At 38.8% G+C, this 26,097-nt stretch overlaps 1 protein-coding gene across 1 annotated transcript in view; it reads left to right on the forward strand.

Moving 5' to 3' along the window:
* Positions 1-24,638, forward strand: part of LOC310785053 (chitin synthase chs-2-like) — a gene marked incomplete at both ends in the record, with an annotated part of 45,781 nt that extends 21,143 nt beyond the window's left edge. The window contains 6 exons of the mRNA XM_083646048.1: positions 7,415-7,479; positions 9,312-9,422; positions 10,085-10,311; positions 10,422-10,482; positions 24,428-24,438; positions 24,614-24,638. Of these exons, the coding sequence (XP_083502174.1) occupies positions 7,415-7,479; positions 9,312-9,422; positions 10,085-10,311; positions 10,422-10,482; positions 24,428-24,438; positions 24,614-24,638 (500 nt within the window). The remainder of the gene's footprint in view (positions 1-7,414; positions 7,480-9,311; positions 9,423-10,084; positions 10,312-10,421; positions 10,483-24,427; positions 24,439-24,613) is intronic.
* Between the last annotated feature and the right edge of the window lie 1,459 nt (positions 24,639-26,097).

Here is a 26,097-nt window from a genome sequence, read left to right on the forward strand (position 1 = left end):
CATCGCCTGAGCTACAACAAAGACAACTAGCCCGGGGAGTGAATGTCCCTCATTTGATGACAGCTGTTCTTTTTATTTATTTTTATTTAATCCGGCTTCCCACCCGCAGACACAGCCAATCGTGCATGTACTGTATGGATGCCCGACCAAGCCAGAGGTAACACGGGCGCGAACCTGCGACCCTTGTGTTGGTAGGCAGGGAATCTCCCGCTACAATACAGTACCTGGACGACAGCTGTTCTTACTACATCCCTAGACATGAGCCTTATTATGATTATTGATAAAGCTAGTGACCCTGCCCGTAACACGTAGGAAACAATGGTGTTTTAAACATTCTTGCATTCTCATGCAGAGATTTTCTGTTGTTTTCAGAGATGTCTGTATTCATGTGGACCTAGCCTCAGATTTCAGATTTTAATCTCAGAATTCTGCCTTTTTTTCTCAGAATTCAGAGAAAAAAAGATTTTCCCATTTCCCCACTCTGAATTCTGGGATTACATCATTTTTTCATGTGTGGCCCTAATCTTTTGTATTTTTCTGCTCTTTGCCCTGATGCAATGTGCGCTGCTTAACCAGCTACTGTATAATTTCACTTTATGATTTGAGTTGACTGACCTGAAACTGAAATGACCCTTGCAGCCAGAAGTGCCTGGGAATGGCTCCTCCTGCATGGCAGATGCTGTAAAAAACCCTGTGCGAAAGGCAGTCGAGAAGAAGTCAGCATCAGCCAGGAGAGCCTCATATCTGAGGTGGTACAACCTGTACCTCAACCCCAAAACACAGTTGTGGAGGATGTGGGGTGCACTGTGGAGGAGCAGAGGTACATTCTCAGGGTGAACAGCCCGTTCTCACTATGATGGCCGCCTATATCCCTGCTCTGTCACGCACCTTGTGCACGGAGCATGGTACCCTTGTGTCCAAATAATGTACACCCACGGGCGAACCGTTGGGGTCAGGCAAAGGTCAGGTTTCGCCATGGGTCTGGAACTGGTCTTCCAATTGGAAAAGACCATCTCCCTCTCACTGGTTATGGGTTAGGGTCTCCAGTGGAAGGCTTGGGGGAGGAAGGGGGCTCTGACTCCAGCCCCCTCCCCTCCCCGTGGAGACCCTAACTCTAAGCCCCCCACCATATCTAAACCCTAACCCCAACCAAGTGGGTACCAGTGTCTAGCCCTAACCCCCCTCCCCCCCTACAGTATGCCTATCCCTAAAGAACCCCTACCAATGCCTAAACCCAACCAATGGAGACCCCCTACCCAATGCTTAAACGCAACCTGTGGAGAGCCCCTACCCAATGCTTAAACCCAACCTGAGACCCCCTACCCAATGCTTAAACCCAACCTGTGGAGAGCCAGGTGCTGGCCCAGCCCATACGGAAGAGGCATATATACACATATATGGACATACATCCGACATATATGTCACCATACATGTACATGTATGCACTTTGCATACAAACCCACCTGAGATATATGCATATATATGTGAGGATCATATATGTGATCCAAATATAAATTGACATATATGATCATATAGGCAATTAACATATATGAGTACTCCCATACATGTGATCATATATGCTCATGTAAGTAATGGACATATAGGATTATTCTAGCATATGTTTAGATATATGTACATATAAGCAATTAACATATAAGAATATTTCTACATATTTCCGCATATATGCAAATACAAGCAACACACATATATGTTATTCTCTTGCATATCAATATATGTGTGCATATGAGCATTAAACATATATGATTATTATTACGTATGTCAACATATATGCTCATATAATCAATTAACATATGCGGATGTTCGCATACATGTAATCATATATGTTTGTGTAAGCATTGAACATATAGGGTTAAACTTACATATGTCTACACATATGTGCATATCAGCAATTAACATATAAGAATTTACTTACATATGTAAGCATGTATGCTCATATAAGCAATTAACATATATGAGTATTCTCATACATGTGATCATATGTTAATGCAAGTAATGGACATACAGGGTTATTCTTGCATATGTTTAGATATATGTACATATAAGCAATTAACATATAAGAATATTTCTACATATTTCCGCATATATGCAAATGCAAGCAACACACATATATGTTATTCTCTTGCATATCAAAATATGTGTGCATATGAGCATTAAACATATATGATTATTATTACGTATGTCAACATATATGCTCATATAATCAATTCACATATGCGGATGTTCGCATACATGTAATCATATATGTTTGTGTAAGCATTGAACATATAGGGTTAAACTTACATATGTCTACATATATGTGCATATCAGCAATTACCATATAAGAATTTACTTACATATGTAAGCATGTATGCTCATATAAGCAATTAACATATATGAGTACTCCCATACATGTGATCATATATGCTCATGTAAGTAATGGACATATAGGGTTATTCTTGCATATGTTTAGATATATGTACATATAAGCAATTAACATATAAGAATATTTCTACATATTTCCGCATATATGCAAATACAAGCAACACACATATATGTTATTCTCTTGCATATCAAAATATGTGTGCATATAAGCATTACACATATATGATTATTATTACGTATGTCAACATATATGCTCATATAATCAATTAACATATGCGGATGTTCGCATACATGTAATCATATATGTTTGTGTAAGCATTGAACATATAGGGTTAAACTTACATATGTCTACACATATGTGCATATCAGCAATTAACATATAAGAATGTACTTACATATGTAAGCATGTATGCTCATATAAGCAATTAACATATATGAGTATTCTCATACATGTGATCATATATGTGCATGCAAGTAATGGGCATACAGGGTTATTCTTGCATATGTTTAGATATATGTACATATAAGCAATTAACATATACGAATATTTCTACATATTTCCGCATAATGCAAATACAAGCAACACACAAATGTTATTCTCTTGCATATCAAAATATGTGTGCATATAAGCATTAAACATATATGATTATAATTACGTATGTCAACATATATGCTCATATAATCAATTAACATATGCGGATGTTCACATACATGTAATCATATATGTTTGTATAAGCATTGAACATATAGGGTTAAACTTACATATGTCTACACATATGTGCATATCAGCAATTAACATATAAGAATTTACTTACATATGTAAGCATGTATGCTCATATAAGCAATTAACATATATGAGTATTCTCATACATGTGATCATATATGTGCATGCAAGTAATGGACATACAGGGTTATTATTGCATATGTTTAGATATATGTACATATAAGCAATTAACATATAAGAATATTTCTACATATTTCCGCATATATGCAAATGCAAGCAACACACATATATGTTATTCTCTTGCATATCAAAATATGTGTGCATATAAGCATTAAACATATATGATTATTATTACGTATGTCAACATATATGCTCATATAATCAATTAACATATGCGGATGTTCGCATACATGTAATCATATATGTTTGTGTAAGCATTGAACATATAGGGTTAAACTTACATATGTCTACATATATGTGCATATCAGCAATTACCATATAAGAATTTACTTACATATGTAAGTATGTATGCTCATATAAGCAATTAACATATATGAGTATTGTCATACATGTGATCATATATGTTCATGCAAGTAATGGACATACAGGGTTATTCTATTATGTTTAGATATATGTACATATAAGCAATTAACATATAAGAATGTTTCTACATATTTCTGCGTATATGCAAATACAAGCAACACACATATATGTTATTCTCTTGCATATCAAAATATGTGTGCATTTAAGCATTAAACATATATGATTATTATTACGTATGTCAACATATATGCTCATATAATCAATTAACATATGCGGATGTTCGCATACATGTAATCATATATGTTTGTGTAAGCATTAAACATATATGGTTAAACTTACATATGTCTACACATATGTGCATATCAGCAATTAACATATAAGAATTTACTTACATATGTAAGCATGTATGCTCATATAAGCAATTAACATATGAGTATTCTCATACAAGTGATCATATATGTCCATGCAAGTAATGGACATACAGGGTTATTCTTGCATATGTTTATATATATGTACATATAAGCAATTAACATATAAGAATATTTCTACATATTTCCGCATATATGCAAATACAAGCAACACACATATCTGTTATTCTCTTGCATATCAAAATATGTGTGCATATAAGCATTAAACATATATGATCATTATTACGTATGTCAACATATATGCTCATATAATCAATTAACATATGCGGATGTTCGCATACATGTAATCATATATGTTTGTGTAAGCATTGAACATATAGGGTTAAACTTACATATGTCTACATATATGTGCATATCAGCAATTAACATATAAGAATTTACTTACATATGTAAGCATGTATGCTCATATAAGCAATTAACATACATGAGTATTCTCATACATGTGATCATATATGTTCATACAAGTAATGGACATACAGGGTTATTCTCGCATATGTTTAGATATATGTACATATAAGCAATTAACATATAAGAATATTTCTACATATTTCCGCATATATGCAAATACAAGCAACACACATATATGTTATTCTCTTGCATATCAAAATATGTGTGCATATAAGCATTAAACATATATGATCATTATTACGTATGTCAACATATATGCTCATATAATCAATTAACATATGCGGATGTTCGCATACATGTAATCATATATGTTTGTGTAAGCATTGAACATATAGGGTTAAACTTACATATGTCTACATATATGTGCATATCAGCAATTAACATATAAGAATTTACTTACATATGCAAGCATGTTTGCTCATATAAGCAATTAACATATGAGTATTCTCATACATGTGATCATATATGTTCATACAAGTAATGGACATACAGGGTTATTCTCGCATATGTTTAGATATATGTACATATAAGCAATTAACATATAAGAATATTTCTACATATTTCCGCATATATGCAAATACAAGCAACACACATATATGTTATTCTCTTCCATATCAAAATATGTGTTCGTATAAGCATTAAACATATATGATTACTATTATGTATGTCAACATATATGCTCATATAATCAGTTAACATATGTGGATATTCTCATACATGTAATCATATATGTTTGTGTACGCATTGAACATATAGTGTTAAACTTACATATGTCTACATATATGTGTATATCAGCAATTAACATAGAAGACTTTACTTACATGTCAGCAGGTATGCTCATATAAGCAATTAACATATATGAGTATTCTCATACATGTGATCATCTATGTTCATGTAAGTAATCCAGGGTGCAGCAGAGAGACTGGTTGGAGGGGGCGTGAACATTTCTCCAGAATTTGCATGGAAGTCCCATGATGCATTTGGGGCAGAGATTAGGGATCTAATATGGTTAATAACTCCACAGGATTTAATTTATGAAGCTTTTAAATTATATATTTGGAATCAGCTTTACGATGAGCGTCTAAATCATATATAATATATAATGTTTACACTAAAACCATAATATAGACTATGGGGCATTTTAATGACTCCACTGTCAAAAACCCTTATTTTTAAATCTCATGCACACTGGACAAACCTTGAAAATATCCAGTAGTGCTGGAAGTCTTGCACAAAACTAACCATTTTTATGGTGGGTTTCACTTCTGAGATGTTGTTCAATCAAAAATAATTTGGAAAATTATATTTCTTTTAATTAAGAGATATGTGTTTTGATTCCATATATGTTCATATATTGTGATATATATGCACATATATCCTGGATATATAGGTGGATATATGTCGAAATAGAGATAAATACATACAGTTATACACAGGTAATAGTCATATATGTTCATATAAAATAAAACATATATGTATGTATAGTTATTATTCATATATAGTTTTATATGTATTAACCATATATGCCCGTATAGTGTCAATGCATACAAATGTACATATAATGAATTGCCATATGTGTCCATATACAATCTATACATGTATGCACATATATAATTATATAGGACAAACATATATGGACCATATATGAAACGTTCCAATTCCATACATGTTCATATATTGTGATATATATGCACATATATGCACATCTATCCTGGATATATAGGTGGATAGATGTCGAATACAGATAAATACATACAGTTATACACAGGTAATAGTCATATATGTTCATATAAAATAAAACATATGTATGTATAGTTATTATTCATATATAGTTATATATGTATTAACCATATATGCCCGTATACTGTCAATGCATACAAATGTACATATAATTAATTGCCATATGTGTCCATATACAATCTATACATGTATGCACATATATAATTATAAAGGACAAACATATATGGACCATATATGAAACGTTCCAATTCCATACATGTTCATATATTGTGATATATATGCACATATATGCACGCATATCCTGGATATATAGGTGGATATATGTCGAATACAGGTAAATACATACAGTTATACACAGGTAATAGTCATATATGTTCATATAAAATAAAACATATATGTATGTATAGTTATTATTCATATATAGTTTTATATGTATTAAGCATATATGTCTGTATAGTGTCAATGCATACAAATGTACATATCATTAATTACCATATGTGTCCATATACAATCTATACATGTATGCACATATATAATTATATAGGACTAACATATATGGACCATATATGAAACGTTCCAATTCCATACATGTTCATATATTGTGATACATATGCACATATATGCACATATATCCTGGATATATATGTGGATATATGTCAAATACTTATATGAACATATACTACATGTATGTTTACTACATATATGTGTATATATGCCTCTTCCGTATGGGAGGTCCACCCACACAGTGCTTGCTTGTTTAATGGTCCGCCACTGGGCATACATTATTTGCACACAACGGCACCGTGCTCGTTAACATCTGATGCACAAGGTGCGTGACAGAGCGCCAATATAGGACGCCATCGGAATGAGAATGTGTTGCGGTGAAACACTGGAATAGATTCCTGAGCTGCCAACCTGAAGTGTGAGATGTTTGAACATGTGAATGGGTGGATGGATGGATGGATGGATGGATGGATGGACAGACAGACAGACAAATGGATGTATGATATTAATCGCTGTAATTTACTGATTTTGAGTTCTGATTTTTTTTCAGCCAAGAGAAACCTCCTTTCATATGTACTAATCAATGTAAGGCTAGATACACATCCAAACACTGACATTCCAGTAGACTCTCAAATGTTGTCATGTTGTCTGAAATTCTTCAATCCCATGTCCATGCTCTCTCCAGGCTGGGTGTCACAGCTACAGAGCATGTCTGATGACATGTACCTGAAAGAAGAAACACTTGACAAGGTGTGTAGTAGGTCTCCCTTTATCACTTCATCATAATTGCCTGCCTTTGAATCACATCGAAAGGAGATTATTTAATTTGTTTTAGAAAACTAGGCTCACCATATACACTTGTTAAAAGTGGATAAGAATTATACGTACAATTAGGGATGGCACGATCCCACTTTTTCGATATCCGATCCAATACCGATACCACAATCTTGAGTATCTGCCGATACCGATATCAATCCGATCCGATCTTTTTCCCTCGCTTATACAACTTAGCTGTTAATAATAAATGTACCAATGCACTTTGCTTAACCCAGCCATCTAAACATCATGTTCAATCTGTATGGTATGGTGTGGTATGGTATGGTGTTTATTCTTAATCCCAGAGGGGAAACATGGTTTGCCACCAGAGCGAGTACAGATACAAACAAGAAACAGTAACATACAGCACAATAACAATAATACAGTAGAGAGAGAGAGAGAGCCTCACAATACAGAGCTAGCAGTGTTCATTAAAGAATTTTACAGAAGCAGGAACAAAAGATCTTCTAAATCGCTCAGTAGAGCACCGAGGCATCAAAAGCCTATTGCTAAACGAACTGCGCAGGGCATTAAATACATTAAACAAAGGATGGCCTTCAAAAGAAAGAATAGAGTTCAGTTTTCTCCTTGTTCTCTTGGCTATAATCATCTCCAAGGAATCAGGGGGAAGGCCAATCAATGAGCCAGCCTTTTTAATCATTTTGTTTATCCTATTTCTGTCCATGACTGTGAGGCTGCCCCCCCAGCAGAGCACAGCATAAAAAAGGACACTAGCTAGGATACCTTGGTAGAACACATGAAGAAGTGACCTGCTGATGTCAAACGATCTAAGCTGTGGAAAAGTCGAGACTGGGCCTTCTTGAACACAGAATGTGTGTTCTTCTTCCAGTCCAGCTTACTGTCCAGGTGGACACCGAGATACTTATAGGACTGGACTATTTCTACCTCCAACCCTTTAATTATGACAGGGGAGACTTCTGCCTTCTTCCTCCCAAAATCAATAACTAGCTCTTTGGTTTTTTCAACATTGAGCAGTAAAAAATTGTCATCACACCAGGAAACAAATAAATCAATCTCCTTTTTATAGGCCCGATCGTCACCTTTGTTGATGAGACCAATAAGAGCAGTGTCATCAGAGAATTTCTGCATATGACACCTGGCCTCACTATGTCTGCAGTCCGCAGTATAAAGAATAAAGAAAAAAGGAGCTAAAACTGTTCCTTGAGGGGCTCCAGTTTTTGTCCAGATGATATCTGATACAGTGTCGTCCAGCCTAACAAACTGAGGTCGAGGCACAAACAATATGTTGATACTATTGTGGAACAATATGTATCCCCTAAATGATGAAATAGGCTATATAGCCCACAACATAGACTCAGTAATGCACTAATGCTGCTTCTTTTTAAGCCTTCTATTTCTCTCTCTCTCTCTCTCTCTCTCTCTCTCTCTCTCTCTCTCTCTCTCTCTCTCTCTCTCTCTCTCTCTCTCTCTCTCTCAACACACACACACACACACACACACACACACACACAGGACTACAGGAGAGAGATAGAGGACAGGTTGGGTTGGGGGGGGGTTGGGGGTTTCAAGTCACTGACCAAACATTCTATTTCAGTGATTGCTGTCAGAATATAGAGCCATTTAACACTTATTTTAACACAAAAACATCACTGAATGTACCTTTAACTGACAAATAGAAATAAAAACAATGAATGTGGTTTGGAAGCATCAGCAAATATTTCTGACATACAAAAAAAGTACAATATATGTAACTTTGTCTAATGAGTTTCTGCATTTCTTGTCAGGATGAGGAGGCGTTCTGGAGAGAACTGCAGACAAAGTACCTAGGACCTCTTCCTGAGGACAAAAAGAAACAGGAAAAAATCACAAATGACCTCAGGCAGCTCAGAAACAAGGTAGCTGTCTTTCCCAAACCACAGGATGGAGTTGAATTGCATGTGCTTCAGTGTAATATCACTAAGCCAGAAACAAGTTATGTTAGAGTTAGACTTAGCGTGTGACACGTAAGTGCCTGGAAGAAAGTGCAGAGCTCTCGGTGCAGGAAAACATGAAGACAAGGTAAAGGCCAACTGCATATATTACCCACATTATAATGATACAACGCGGATTGAAAATCAGCAAAGACTACCTTTGAATGTGACTTATATGTTTGAAATGTGGATTTTGAACACGCTGGGCTCAAACACAGAACCCCAGCGTGAAAAGCAATTGTTGATGCCTCCATTGTTCTCCATACACCAACTACCCGCCAACAACTATCAGTGTGACGCTCAACGCTAACAGCTAGCGTCCAATCACAATTGACGTTTAACCCCACATACATTCGACAGTTAAACCAATGAAATCACAGGAGGCGGGATTAAACGTTCAACATTGAACCCCACCCCATTCTACAGGATGCAGACAGGTGCTCAATTTTCTTAGTGGATTTTCTTCAAATATCAAAGATGGCAGTCTATGAAGCAGCAGGACAGGAGAAAGAGGAACAATTTCCCCACATAGGCCAGGATTTTGTCCACAAAAGTAATCTTATTTGATCCTTTCTCATCATGCATAGATCACTTTCGTCTACTTCATCTGTAATGCCCTGTGGCTGGTGGCAACATTCACCCTTCAAATCTTCAACTCTTCCAACGAAGCCGCCATCACCATCACCATCCCCATGGTCGACCACAACCTGGAACCCACTGGAAAGAACATCTTCATCGAGCCCATCGGCTTCATGTTCTTACTGGCCTATGCCTTACTGGTTGTGATCCAGTTTTTGGCCATGCTGTACCACAGGTAATCTAATGGATAAGAACAAATGTACACTTTCTCACTACAATATTTGACATTCATGATGTTAATAAATTTTAATGTAATTGTTGGTGTCTTTGTCTTTGTTCTTCCAGAATATGCACTCTGATCCATTTAGTGGCCTTTGTAGACACTGAGTCCAAGGCTGCCAAGCAGGTATTCAACTAATGCTGATACTACTACTACTACAGTATATTACTGCTACTGTAACTGCTACTACTACGGACCTTCCCCCCCGGGGCACCCACTTTCGTGTCAATATTAGGACTTCGGGGACAGAATGTTGTCCGATGGACTCGGGACCACCGTAAATGGACTAGGACGGTCCGTATGGGAAAGTAGGTAAAGCCCTGGTTCGGGTACAACGCTTTGTCGTATCAACATGGAACCACCGTAGACGGACTCGGGGCACGAGGAAAGCTTATCATCAATGCATGTCACCTGTCCTGAATACCGAGAACACAGAAGAAAGCCAAGCCGGGGGGGGGGGGGGGGGGGGGGGGGGGGGGGGGTTAGGATGCCACACTATGGCTCTGCGGTCGGGGGGGGGGCTCTCTGAACCGATTTTCACAAAATGTGGTCTGTTATAAACGTATTGAGATTCTGCATGATTGACTGTATGCTTTTTCATAATTTTGTTTTGTTTTTACCTTAATGCTATTGTATGAATGTATTTGCATTCATTATTATTGTTCTTCTGGCCGTTTGTAAAGGTTATAAACTTCATAGCAACAAAGTGTGTACTTCCCCCCATATATTATATTATACTGTATTGTATTGTATTGTATTGTATTGTATTGTATTGTATTATATTATATATTATAAAATACATGCAGGTCTAAGGGCTATGCTTGTCATTGCAATTTGATTTAATTAATTAAATAAACAAGACTACACCCCTAGACACATGACTATCTCACTTCTGCAGAATGGACAGTTGCCATTACACAAATAATGTCACAAATATTGTAAATCTCAAATACATTATTTTATCATTTCTTTAATTCATTCAATATAATGTGACCTGCTCTATCAAAATAACATTGACTCCAAAACACATTTTGAGCTTTATACACTGTGCAGTGGTAGCGCTCGCCTCACAGCAAGAAAGTCCTGGGTTCAATTCCCGCCTGGGACATTGTGGGCGCTGAGGGTTCGCTGATGCTGTCTCCTCATCCATTCACATTTTACCACGCTGCATGTGGCAATAACCAATCAGCCCAAGCTATTCCTTTCCAGCTGATCCCAATCACCTAATCAGCGTAGTATATCAGGGTCCATGTTTTACTCGGTTTGCTATCTGTGTATGTCATTCTCAGTTGCTGATCATCAAGCAGTTGTTTTCACCCCACCTCCTCCCCTGACCACCACTATCATCATGACGCCTGAAGAATTCCCTATGGGGGATTTCCTAACCTATTCTTCTCTGACGACGCCCTCTCATCATCTCAGGAGAGCGTCATCATATCATGGAGTCATAGGCCAAAATTAATTTGTTGTATCATTAAAGCTTGTTAAACTTTCTACTAGTCTCTCATTATTGAAGTGGACCCATGGGAGTTGTGACATTCAGAAGCTCCCTGATCCCCACAAATCTGTTCATGAGCTGTAAGGGAAAGGCAGTATTGGTAATGAGTGCAATCCTAAGCCTGTGCTATAGGACCAAGCAGAACTAGCTCTGAGTCACTCATTTATAACTCAGGCTCAAAAACTTTATTTAACATTATTTAACATTATTTTTAATGTACGTTTTAATGTGTGATTAACATTATTGTGTTGGCCTTGCTGTGGAAAAATGATCACTGGTCAACTCTGTGGAGGCCATTTGCATTTTTCATATCCATAATCAGTTAGTTTTTTTAAGGTAGGAAGTTGTAATGTAATTGTAATTTATTTTTTAGATTGTGATGGTAAAAGTTGGCTTTGGCTGCTGATAATAGATGATAATGTAAAACGATAGTTCTTTATCAAATATGGAAAAATGTGCATAGCCAGATTCCAAAACTGGCTAAGATTACATGCAGCCAGATTTTTTTAACCTTGGAAACAATGTCATTGCACTATTTAGTCTTTTGTGCATGCATGAATAGGGTAAAATAAGTACAATGCTCTAGTTTCACTGACAACCACTATGGATGTTGAAAATGAATCATGGGTGTAAAGGTAATATGAATTTGCACACAAGAGGATGAGACGCATTGCTGAATGAAAAATGTCTCAATTAATCATTTTATTTGTAGTTTAAATTCAACTGGTATATTTTACATTCTTTAATTTTGAACACAACACAACACAACACCGTACACTATTGCAATTTGAATCCATCCACATACTTTATTTCATTGCAAAAAGTTAAAAGAGCATTTAAAATGTATCCTTTCCCTGTGAAAATTCTGCTGTGTGTGAGTGTGAGCGATACCCGAGTACATTTGAGTATATTTGATTAAAATGACAACAGGAACAGGAAGTGAGCTTGACCATAAAATAAATGTGTTGCTTTCTCGGTTCTATTGTCTGAATTGTAAGCATAAAGGACATGTATTCTTCAACAGTGATGAATCACAAGAAATTGCCTAACAACACTTTTTGGTAATGCACGTGATTATGTTAGGCGGGGGTCTAGTGGATCCATGCACATTGCAGACACTTGACACTTATAGATAGAAGATAAGATAAGAGCAGAGTAACACTTGGACACACATATAGAACATTGACCAACAGACAGTACCGTATTGCACTAAGGTACAGTGAGAAATAACATATTACAAGCCGAGGCTATGATATTGATTGATTGATTGATTATTTTATTTGGTCTCCCTTAGGAGAAACTTGTTGTGGATGACAAGCTCAAGCTGCAGCATACAGATAACAGTAGCAGTGATACATACAGAAACACCAGCCCATCACCATGGGCATCAACACATCTACTATAACATAAAATTTATCATGACAGTTATCATGACATGTGACATCATCCCCACACACATTTAGCATCCACCCACATTCCCACCCTGGATGTGCCACTCACCCACACCCACATATAAAGCATAGCTATGACATCTTATGGAATGTGTAATGATGTGTGACTCTTTAAATAATGTCTCAGACTATTTTCAATGATGCAAGACTACTTCCCCTAGTCAATGTCTGATTAACCATCTCATTCATTAATCCATTGTTCCTTTTAATTCATCTCTCTTCCCTTGCAGCAACAGTTCAGGTTATATCACTCATTCATAAATATGCACGCTCCGTCATTCCTGTCCAATCAATGTCTCCCACGCTTTCCCTCTCTCTGGCTGGCTGGCCAATCACCTAACTGGAGTTCTATATCAGTTCCCTCACATTTTACAGTGTTGTAACTAACCTTCTGTGTCACCCCTCAGTGATGATCTTTGCCGTAGCAGTTACTTCACCCCACCTCCTCCCCTGAACACCACCAATGTCATGACTCCTGTAGAATTCCCTATTGGGGGTTCTCTATCATTGGAGGCCAATCACAGCATTTGCAGCTGTCTCTAAAGACTAAGCCAGCTTGGCAGTTTTGGATATAGGTCATGCCATGGCCACAATTGTAGAAAGATCCAGGAGCATCAGGCTTGGAATACTGCCCATCTGCCTTTCCAGCACAAAAGTGATCACGTCCCATGATGGGGGTGATTGGAGGCCAGTCACAGCATTTGCAGCCGTCTCTAAAGATTAAGCCAGTTTTGCAGTTTTTGATATAGGTCATGCCATGGCCACAATTGTAGAAAGATCCAGGAGCATCAGGCTTGGAATAGTGCCCATCTGCCTTTCCAGCACAGAAGTTATCAGGTCCCTTGGTGGGGGTGATAGAGGTTGGAGTGGCTGTACTACAAACCCACCTACAACTTGTAGGTTGGCTTTTAGTTGTAGACAGAGTCATTGGATTTGGAGTGGCTATAGGTGGAGGCCAGTCACAGCATTTGCAGCCGTCTCTAAAGACTAAGCCAGCTTGGCAGTTTTGGATATAGGTCATGCCATGGCCACAATTGTAGAAAGATCCAGGAGCATCAGGCTTGGAATACTGTCCATCTGCCTTTCCAACACAGAAGTTATCACGTCCCATGATGGGGGTGATTGGAGGCCAGTCACAGCATTTGCAGCCGTCTCTAAAGATTAAGCCAGTTTTGCAGTTTTTGATATAGGTCATGCCATGGCCACAATTGTAGAAAGATCCAGGAGCATCAGGCTTGGAATAGTGCCCATCTGCCTTTCCAGCACAGAAGTTATCAGGTCCCTTGGTGGGGGTGATAGAGGTTGGAGTGGCTGTAGGTGGAAGAGGAGTAGGATCTGGAGGAGTGAAAGTCAGTTTTAAGTATTCTGTAAATTGTACAGTAATTAAAGGTGACCGAAGGTGAAGAATTAAGGATAAGCTGAAATACATTTAAAACAAAATCTAACTAGCAATATCTGTCATAGGCTCTTTGATGTGATTTTCATCTTTTTTCTTTTCTTTTTTTTACACAATACAATGGAGTTGTTCTATGGCTACTGAGACAGACATGGGCATCGCCTACATGGACGAGACTTGTTAAGGTGCGTTCACACCGACCTATTAACGTTTTCCGCTGGCATCGAGTTTACATACAAAGTCAATGCAAATGAGCGATTGAGCGTATATTTGCAGGGGAGAAAAATCGCTGGGCGTCCGAGCGACAGAGACAGAGCAACAGGGCGAAAATTTGCTCGTCGCCCGAGATGAAATATCCCAACTCGAGCGAAATTTCGCTGCCAACAGTCGCAACATTGTGCACAAATAGTCTCTCCCTCTCTCCGAGCTCTGAGTATGAACACCTCGGCCCGAGGGCGGAGTGCACTCCCGGTTTGCCGAGCGATTTAAACACAGCGACAGAGCAATTCTAAAGGGTTGAATCGAGCGACAGGGAGAAAAATAAATATCTCGGTGTGAACACAGCTTTAGCGAAACAAATTCATTGCTGATTTTGTTATTTTCATAGGATTTTTTTGACACAAGCCTTATCCTTTAAGTGTTCTGATATATTGTGTGTAATGTTAAACTCACTGTTGCGTGCCAAATATCCCAGGCTGTCAGGAGAGGCTGAAATGGAAGAATAAGCATGTTACATTTTGAACAATAATCAATTATAATTCATATAATTAATCTGTCATTAAATTCATGCTTCTGTTTATTAATTTAACAGCATGTAACATTTCAGGATTGCAGTTGCTGATAAGCCGGTGTAGATTGATTCAATTTCTCAACTCACCCAAGCTGCCAACGGTGCAACAGAGACCTTCCAAATCACAAATTTTGTTGGTAAGTAGGCTTTAAGGTTTAATTAAAAAATATATACTGTATATTTAATCAATTTGCATTGTGCCTTACCTGCAATTAGAATTAGCCTGTTCATGGTGTTACCGCCTTGATGAGCTCTTGAAATGGTAAGAATAGAGACACATGGGGGTGGGGGGTGGGGGACACACACATACAAATGATATCATTAACCAGGAACAAATCATATGACTCCAAGCTTGTGTTATGAACCTGTTGCTACAACAACTAAATCAATACAAGTTCAGTCACAATCTCATCATGAGAGTCGTCATGTCATCATCAGGATATATACGCAGTGATGAAAATGGGGGGGGGGGGGGGGGGGGGACGCCTGGGGGGGGGCGGGGGGACACCTGGGAATGGAGTTCCCACAGTAAACGTTGTGAGGGAACGATGAGAACAATAGGGGGAACGGTATTCCTCCTCAGGTTCCCCTTAAGAAATGTCTTGCAATGCAGTGGAGAGCAGAGCAGTGGAGAGGGGGCAACATGAAGGGAGCAGAGAACATGTATTTGGAAGCTGAATAAGCAGCAATCAATGTGTCAAATCTGTCATGAAGAAAATCAAGGGGAAATAATCAGTAGAGCTCAGCGATCTTTGTAACTTTGTAAGAGATTTTTACGTAGCTGTAATGGTATAATGAGTAAAAAAAAATAAAAATAATCAAGCATTCAGAAATAATATCGTATAGCGCGGCAGGGGGCGGTCTCCACCGCGTCCGGGACTCCCCATCCTCCGTTAGGGTCTAACCATTTCCAACACTGTATTATACAGTATTGTTGGCATAAGTGAAACCTAACCATCCACTGTTTTTTCTCCTGCTCTCTCCTCTGCTCTCTCTTCATTTCTATATTTTCTATATTATCAATTGTTCAAATGTTATCTTTATTCTGTATATTCTTGTTACTGTTGTGTTAGCTAGAATCAGCTAGACATACTTTCTGTGAAGCCCTCTGAGACATGCTTGTGAATTAGGGCTATATAAATAAACTTGACTTGACTTGACTTGACACTGTTATTAATGCAGATTTGGACTGTTCTCTCGCCTAGACGGACACATGGCAGTAACTACCATTGACGACACCGAGGTCATGACCTCGGTATTTTCTTTATTCATTAATTAATTTATATTTCTTATAGAAAAAACAGCCCCGGCCCCCAGATCTATTCATCTGTCATTGATGTTTTAAAGCCCTCATAAATAACATGATATATGACATAGTTGATCAGAAATGCAACAATTTGCTTCCTCTCTGTGTGCTATAGCCTATAGAAGGAGGAGACATAACTCTCACCACAACGTTAATATTTTGCATTGGGGCTAGACTTTGGGGACAGTTCCATTGAAGTGAATGGGTAAGTAACTCCCCTGTAAGTGATGTTTGTGTAGATGGGCCATTGTATTTAATCCTGTATTCTACCATAATATGTAACCTGTATGTAGAATATTCTATATTATGTGGGGAGACATTTATTATTTCTATCAGTCTAAAGCAACAGCAACCGTATGTAGTTCTTTATAGATCTAGCCTCTTAATTTTGCTCTCAAAGTGAACCAGATTGAAGCATGTTACTTTAAAATGGACAATATTTTCCTGCCCCCTTCCCTGGACCCCCCACGCTGTGCTAAAATGACCTCGGGATCTCTCAAATCCTGGGTACGGCCATGGACAGACATACTCCAAATAAATTAGGATGGCTCCTCAACAGTGTTGGGAAAGTTACTGAAAATTGGTAATTAGTTACAGTTACTAGTTACTTTACAGAAACCATTGTTTCTGTAAATCACCTTGAGAAAGGCCAGTTTGACCGAAACATGTCGGTGGAAGCCATATTTTATTAAAGGCTTTTTAAAATATTCTTGAAGAGTTGCCTTGGACTTCCTTTGTTCTTTCTACATTAGGAAAGTGTTTACTGAGGCCATACTTGAGGCTTCAAAACAGAAATCCACAAACCAGTGGGTCGCCCCCTGCAGGCAAAGAGGACACTTCCGCATTTCCTTCAATTTCGACAAAAAGAGCTAGCCCCTTGTATGTAACACATTTATGTGTCATGAATGGTTTACACCAGTGATTCTCAAATGGGGGTCCGGGGACCCCCAGGGGTCCTTGAGGGGGTTCCAGGGGGTCCCCAGCCAAAAGGAGGTCATTTAGTTTCGCTATAATTCCATTCATGAGTAACACAATGACTATTTTGGTCATGGGTGTTATACACTTCCTGTAATAAAGCATCTAAAAGCATCAAGTCAAGTCAAGTCAAGTCAAGTTTATTTGTATAGCACATTTCATACACAGAGGCAATTCAAAGTGCTTCACATAAAATGGTTGACAGGAAAATAAAAGAAAAGAAGAGAGTAAAACGGACATTTAAAAGCATCACAACAAAACTTAAAAAAAAGAGTATAAAAAGTGCATTAAGCAACTTCATAAAATGGACAATTAAAAGCATCACAACAAAACTTAAAAAAAAAGAGTATAAAAAGTGCAATAAGCAACAGGCGCGGCAGTTGCAGAAAGAGCTAAAACTTATAGAGGACTCATTGGGTTTGCATAGTAGCTGTCAGCAGTTAAAAGCGACGGTAAACATAAAAGTCTTTAGTCTATTTTTAAAAGTAAGTAAGGTTGGGGCAGATCTGAGGTCTTCAGGCAATTTGTTCCAGCTAGCAGAAGCATAGTGGGTAAATGCAGCCTACCCGTGATTTGATTTGATCCTAGGGACAGTTAATAAGCTGGACCCTGTTGACCTAAGAGTTCTAGACGGTTCGTAGCGTGGGAGCAATTCAGCTATGTATTTTGGGCCTAGGCCATTAAGTGATTTATAGACTAATAACAGTATTTTAAAATCTATTCTCTGACACACTGGCAACCAGTGTAAGGACTTAAGAACTGGAGTGATATGATCAGCTTTCTTAGTCTTCGTTAGAACTCTAGCAGCAGCATTCTGAATGAGTTGAAGTTGCCTAAGTTCTTTTTTGGAGAGACCAGAAAAAAGGCTATTGCAGTAGTCTAACCTACTATATCTAAGTCTAACCTACTACATCAATCTTATTATCGTATGGGGGACCATGGGACAAAATCCTATCAAATGGGGGTCCGTGGTCTAATCTTTGTCAGTTTAGGGGTCCCTCATGTGAAAAAATTTGAGAACCACTTACACTTTAGATTAGGGGATGCAGAAAGCTTTGGAAATTAATTGTAGATTATTTACACATCATTTACAACAGGTGAGGAACACTTAATTTACTAAAGGCTTATAGATGACTTACAACACATTTGTATATGTTAACATAACATTTATTAATCATCTACAAATGTATATTCATGTTTTGTAAATGGTTCATCATTAACTAAAGGCTTATGAATGACTTACGACTGAACGTTATTATAAAGTCTTACCAAAGTGGGTAATGCCTGGAACCCCTGAAGACATTTAGTGCACCAGCATTTTATGCACGTTGCCTCCAGGTGCGTGCATATTCTGGGAGGCATTAAACAATAAAGGTTTTATGGTCTACAACTACATTCACTCACCTCTTCCGTCTCCGCCACCTCTGAACACTGACATTCACAATATACCGCAGTTGCTGGTGGATGGCTTGTCGTGCCCAAGAATAGTCATCGATACATGAGACAGTCAGGAGCAAGAGGTCTACTATTTGTACCTGCCAGCCAAGGGGTGTGCCATGTTTAGTTGATCCCCTGCCAACCCTCTTCCCACTGTGCCTGATGCCTCTGGGCGCTTTTTGGTTATACTCCCCGGTCCATTTCTACTGTCTGTCTCCTCAATACCCCCCATAATCTCCAGGTAAGGAAAAGCATTGTCTTTAAGTTAAGTTAAGTTAAGTTAAGTTAAGTTAAGTTAAGTTAAGTTAATTTAAGTTAAGTTAAGTTAAGTTAAGTTAAGTTAAGTTAAGTTAAGTTATCCTTTATTTATCCCCATGGGGAAATTCATCCTCTGCATTTGATTCATCCTCTACTAGGAACCTTCCTAGAACTAGGAGCAGTGGGCAGCCGCAGTGAGCAGCCGCAGTGGGCAGCCGCAGTGCAGCGCCCGGGGACGAACTCCAGTTCTTTCGCCATTGCCTTGGTCAGGAGCACTGACGGGAGTGTTATTCCTAACATACATGTTTTCGAACATGGTTATTGTTTACGCAGCATAGACTACCGAAAGTTAAAGAAAAACCAGGAATACAGTCTCTCTAGCCAGGGCCGGATCTACTATATGGGCAACCCGGGCAGGTGCCCAGGGGCCCTCAGTATGAAGGGGCCCTTTTTTTTCTTCTTTTTTTTTATAAAATAATAAAAGTAAAATAAAAATAGTTTCCAAGAAGATTAAAACCTGTTAATCCCTAAGCCTATTTTTCAGATCACCTGCCGAAAATGACATGCCCGAACTGAATGGAGTATATCTCCACAACTACAGGGTATTTTCTGAAAATTATTTTTTTCAAAAGCTAGCCAACACCTGTGAGATTGCTGTAGAAGTGTCAGAATCAATTACAAAAGTACTGTATCAGAGTACAATCAGTTGGAACATGGCAAAAAAATAAAAATTCAAGCTCCGCCTAAAAAAACAACACTATTTTGGATGAAAAGCACCTGAAAATCATGGGTTGGTAGCCAAATTATTCTATGGAGCAGTAGACTAATATCGTATGAGTGCTTGTATCAAAGCAAATCCTTAGAAAGTGAACCAGAGCAATTTTACAGATGATTTACTACATGTAGGCCCAGGCGGACCTGATCTGGGCACATTTTGGGCATCATGGGTGCCATTTGACTTTTCTATGGTAGAAGACTGAAATACCTTTTTATTCTCCTATTTACATATCACTATAGGTACTCAGTTAATATGCGTTATGGTTTGGATAACCCTCAAGCCTTATATCTGTATTTTTACTCTGTGAAATGCATCAAAAGGGCTTCTTGAAATTGCATGCAAAGCCTGGGGCGATACGCAGAGGGATATATCAGGACCCCATTGGCCGATTTCGATGATTGACACCTCTATGGAAGCGTCAGAGCCAATAGAATCGACGTGAACTGAAATAATTTACGTCAGCCAGTTTTCCAGGAAATGCTGTCGACTGAACCCAAAGCTCGTCTATTCTGTGAAGATGACCACCATGTAAAATCCTCCATATGGCTTTGTAAACACGATGACTGTAAAAAACAACGCTTTAAGATGATGAAGAGGCATTAGGAGTAGCAATTAGTAGCGTTTTTATGAAGTCAAACACAACTTTTGATTGGAAAACAGCAAAGGTATAAGACATAACTTGTAGTTTTATCTGTAAAACGTTAAACACTTTTTGCTGTTCTTTGACAGCCTACTGAGTGAGTTTTCATCTCTCAGAGACGAGCTATACTTCATTGGAAAGAGCAGATTCTTGGCTTTCGAAAGCCGTCTCGTTTGGAGAGAAAAGATTCACTCACAAAAACAAATCACCACATAAAGTCAGAGTTTTGTAGCCACTCCTCAGAGCTTCAGTGCCCAGGGGCCCCTGGGTTTGCTAATCTGGCCTTGAGGCCTACTGTTGCATGTTGAGTGTGCAGAAAATTATAGCTTCCAACAGTGATGATTAAACTCATTCCCATCACTGCACCTGAGAACATGTGGTGACTTTGTGAATATGAAACCTTTTCACATCCTCAAAGTGATAACATTGTATCGACATCAACAACATTGTATCGATGAAGACAAACCCTTTGCAGCCAAACTCAGACAGCTAAGGTCGGAGAAGAAAGAGGTGTTTAGGAGTACGGACAGAGCAGGGATGTGCACAGACATTTTGAGGGGCTGTTCCTCTGTCTCCCTCACATCATGCCCTCACTCTCTGGCCAGAAAGCCTCATGTTAAATTGAATTATTAGAATCAGAATTAAGAATACTATTTTCCATTCAAAATGGCTTTGGCATGGTAGAACTACCATTTCAAATAGCAAGTATTGTGTATATGTACACTTCTCATTGCAAAAAATGTACCAAGACAACTGAACACTTCACAGCCAGTTGAATTTTCAAGGATGTAATGCTGACAGTGGCTTGACTCAGTGATTCCTGGTCCAAGGGGCCGGTTGCACAAAGCACCTTGAGTTAAGATTTTCCTTAAAGTCAGAGTTAAGATTTCCATAAAATGAACTCGGTTGCACAAAACACCCTTAAGTCTTCTCCTTAAGGTTAAACATTCTAAGGAAAACTTAACGACAAGACTTAAGGGTGTTTCAATAATGAGAGACTAGTAGAACGTTTAACAAGCTTTAATGATACAACAAATTAATTTTGGCGTATGACTCCACGATATGATGACGCTCCTCCTGAGATGATGAGAGGGCGTGGTCAGTGAAGAATAGGATAGGAAATCTCCCATAGGGAATTCTTCAGGAGTCATGATGATGGTGGTGGTCAGGGTAGGAGGTGGGGTGAAAACAACTGCTTCAGAGATGACAAAATGACACATGGCACATACACAGCACATAGCAAACAGAGTAAAACATGGACCCTGATATACTACGCTGATTAGGTGATTGGGATCAGCTGGAAAGGAATAGCTTGGGCTGATTGGTTATTGCCACATGCAACGTGGTAAACTCTCTCGTAATGGACAAGCCCGTCTTTTATTGTCACACGAACACCACAATACATGCATGCGGCCACAACACACTCATGCTGACGGTGGCCGGTGAAAAGTGTCCTCTGCATTTAACCCATCCAGGCATGTCCTTTCCTCCGGGGGGCAGGCCAGGAGCAGTGGTCGCTTTCTCGTACAGCGCCCGGGGAGTGAAACTGTGAATGGATGAGGAGACAGCATCAACGAAAGGGGGCGAGCCTAATAATCAATGGGTTATACAACCTCAAAGAAAGCGGGAGTGCACTGTGAGATGACCTAGGCTGGGCGTTAGCTGCTAAGTAGTCTTCATTATTTAAAATAGTCCAAGTTATTATTTTGTGGAACCGAGTTTATTTTATGGAAACCTTAACTCGGACTAGTCTAAGGAACATCTTAAGTAAAGGTGTTTTATGCAACCGGCCCCAGGAATTAGACTGGAGTATCTAGTCTTGTATGTAAACATGTGTACTATTGTTATTGCCTCTCAGCTGATTGATTTTCTGAATATTAACAGTATTTTCGATTACTATCTGTCTGGTTTACGAGCTTTACAAAGTACTGAGACGGTCCTCGTCAAAGTGACAAATGAGTTACTCCTGGCTGCAGAAAATAGTGACAGCTCCATTCTTGTCCTGCTAGACTTGACCTTTGATACAGTTGACCACTCCGTCCTTCTACAGCTTCTTGAAACCTGGGTTGGTCTCAAAGGGTCTGCTCTCAACTTGTTATGCCATCTGTCCAATAGAACCTTTTCTGCTGTTGTCAGAAATTCCCCAACCTCTGTCTCTCAGTGTACTACTCACGGTGTTCCTCAAGGGTCAATCTTGGGGTCGATACTGTTCGATATCTATGTAGCTGCCTTTGGGTCAGGCTTAAGCACAATGTGCAATACCAATGTTATGCTGATGATACCCAGATATATGCCCCATAACTTACACTCCTCTAATCCAGGGCTTCCCAAACTTTTTCATGTTGGGACCCAAAAGATACATTTTGTGTCTCCCTGGGACCCAAACTCACAAAAAACATATGGTAATGAGTTGCCATGATGACCAGTTGGCGACCCACCCCCCACAGGTCCACAGCCCAAATTGGGTCCCGACCCATAGTTTGGGAAACACTGCTCTAATCATAGCAGCCTAACCCAACTTACTACCTGCCTCTCCAATATTAACTGCTGGACTTCTCAAAATTAACGATGGTTGAAACCTGAAATGATCTGCATTCTTCAGCCTGCATTCTTGGTGCCCTATCACACAACATTAAGCCTACTGCAAGAAACTTGGGCATTTTGTTTGATTCCCCCTTCTGTGGCCAAGTTAAGAAGATTGAACAATCTTGTTTTTTATCAACTTAAGTTCATCCTTTTATCTTATCTTAAGGTTGTCCATGCTTTTTTCTCTCGTTTAGACTACTGCAATGCCCTTTACACAGGTATTACTCTCAGGAACTCCCTCCATCGCCTTCAACTGGTTTAAAACGCTGCTGCTAGAGTTTTCACTGGTTCTAGAAAACAGTAGCCGGGCGACAATGTTTACAGGCCAGTAGAACCACATTGATTTCCGTGATCGTTTATTATTTCTGAGATATGATATTTTTAGGTCACATCTGTGATGAATTCCCAAGCATTTGATCCACTCTGGCCATAAATGAGGACGTCTACCAAGTATCAGGTAACTTACATTAGTTAGAGCACAATAGTGAAATGTAGGCCTACTGTTCATTCTTGGGGAATCCCCAAGTTTCCAACATGGTGACTTTGTGAATACAAAACCTTCTCACAGTCTCAATGTGACAATATTGTATTATGACAAGAAAGAACAGTCTCTCAATGATGGCCATTGATAAGAATTGTGTGTCCCTATGTAATTTTTCTTTTCTTTTCCCAGCTGAATGCTGGGAATCAATTTAATCTTATAAATCTCCTTCTCTGGATCTGTCTATGTTGCATGTGATTGGTTATTTGTTGAAAACTCAGCCTCTTTCATGTGAACGTGCTCATACAGTAGCTGGAAAGTTAAATAGTGGGTTGACAGAGCCAGTTGATAAGCAAGGTGAGACTGATTATCTGGAAACGCCGTTGTTCGGTTTTGTGAGGCCAGCTAACGCAAATATAGCCCGACTTTGTTGAACAATGTGGACCTCTGTTCTTCTCTGTGCCCTCGCTCTCAGCGCTGTACCAGGTGAGACTCACCATGAAGACACTGAACCTGCACTCAATTAAAGTTCTTCAATTGTTTGGACTCAGCTGTACAATTTGAGGTCTGGAAATATCACAAACTGTAATAACAAGGACTTTAATAAAGTAATTGTCGTAGTTACATTATTAACTGCTTGTCTATTTGTCTTCTGCTGCAGATCCAATGGAGATGGCTGCTGTTGAGCAGAACACAACTCCAGGTAAGAGAGAATAGCTTAGACAGAGACTTGCATTAATCCGACCCCATAACACTCAATTAAAGTTCTTCTCCTTCTCTTCAATTGTTTGGACTCAGCTGTACAATCTGAGATCTGAAAATATCACAGACTGTAATACCATGTCTGTACAATGACTTCAGATGGTTAACTCATGGTCTACTCGTCTTCTACTGTAGATCCAATGGGGCTGAGGGCTGCTCTTCAGCAGAACATGACTCTAGGTAAGAGAGGACAGCTGGACAGAGACTTGAGTTCATGTGACACTAAAACACTGAATTAAAAGATAATGAAAGCAGGAGGCTGGCATGATGGTTACGGAGGCTGCCTTCAAGCTAAAGAGATGCTGGTTCAATTCCCTGTTTGGATAGTGCACAATACTGCTGAAGTGCACACTGAGCCCATATATGTACCAATCTGCTCAATGGATATTGAAAACTGACTAGCGTCAACTAAATACTGTGAAACAACGCTACAAGGATCTGTTTACAGAATGTTCTTGTGGTTGCAGCAGGCCTCGTAAGACTAAAGCAAAAACAACGCACCTTTTGGGACCAGGGACCAGTTTGTTTCCCAAAAGCATTTTAGCACTAAGATATGTTTCCTTCGGTTTTGACTAGAGTGAAATATAACCTTAAAAAACATTCACGGGGAACAAGCTCTTGATCATCAGTGAAGTATTTAACATCATGTCATGATGTGTTTAAGACTTGACTTGTATTGTTGAGGAGTGGTCATGATGTGTTTAGTAATGACTTGGGTCATTACAGTATATACAAGTGCACCACTCTTATAGTGATCACCTTGGGACGGGTCAAATTGATCACTATAAGCGGATGATCATTATAACAGATTTTTGTCTTTTTCTTTATTTCTCATGCAGATTACCATCTAACTGACTTTTGTATATATTACATGAATACAGTACATATAAAGTAAAACAATGTTATTGACTTTAACAATCCATAGAGTACGTTTCAAGCTGTTTCAAACACAGCTGTCTCGCGTAGACAGAACCATCTCTCCACAGACAGAGATGTTGTGATCTCTCCATATATACAGACAGACATGCACGTAACGAGATACAGCAGCCATCACTGCTCTATCTCGTTGGCTCATTTTTGGTAGGTTGTAAGTAAAAATAATAATAAAATGACTGTAGTTTTTAAACATTTTTTCCATTGTTGTCAGGTGGAACAAGGCCCAAAATGATCACTGTAAGCAGAGTATTGATCACTATAAGCAAATTATTTAAACAGCATGTGTATAGGAATGATTCAGGACCAAGCATTTTGATCAATATAAGCGGTTGATCACTATAACCATGATCACTACAGTATAAGCAGATTCCACTGTAATTGTGTGCTGTCTGGCATTCAGCATTGCTGATAATGATCACAAGATGGCAGACTGTAGCACCTGCAGAA

The sequence above is a fragment of the Poromitra crassiceps genome (assembly GCF_964638095.1).
Source record: "Poromitra crassiceps genome assembly, chromosome: 11".
Lineage (NCBI taxonomy): Eukaryota > Metazoa > Chordata > Actinopteri > Beryciformes > Melamphaidae > Poromitra > Poromitra crassiceps.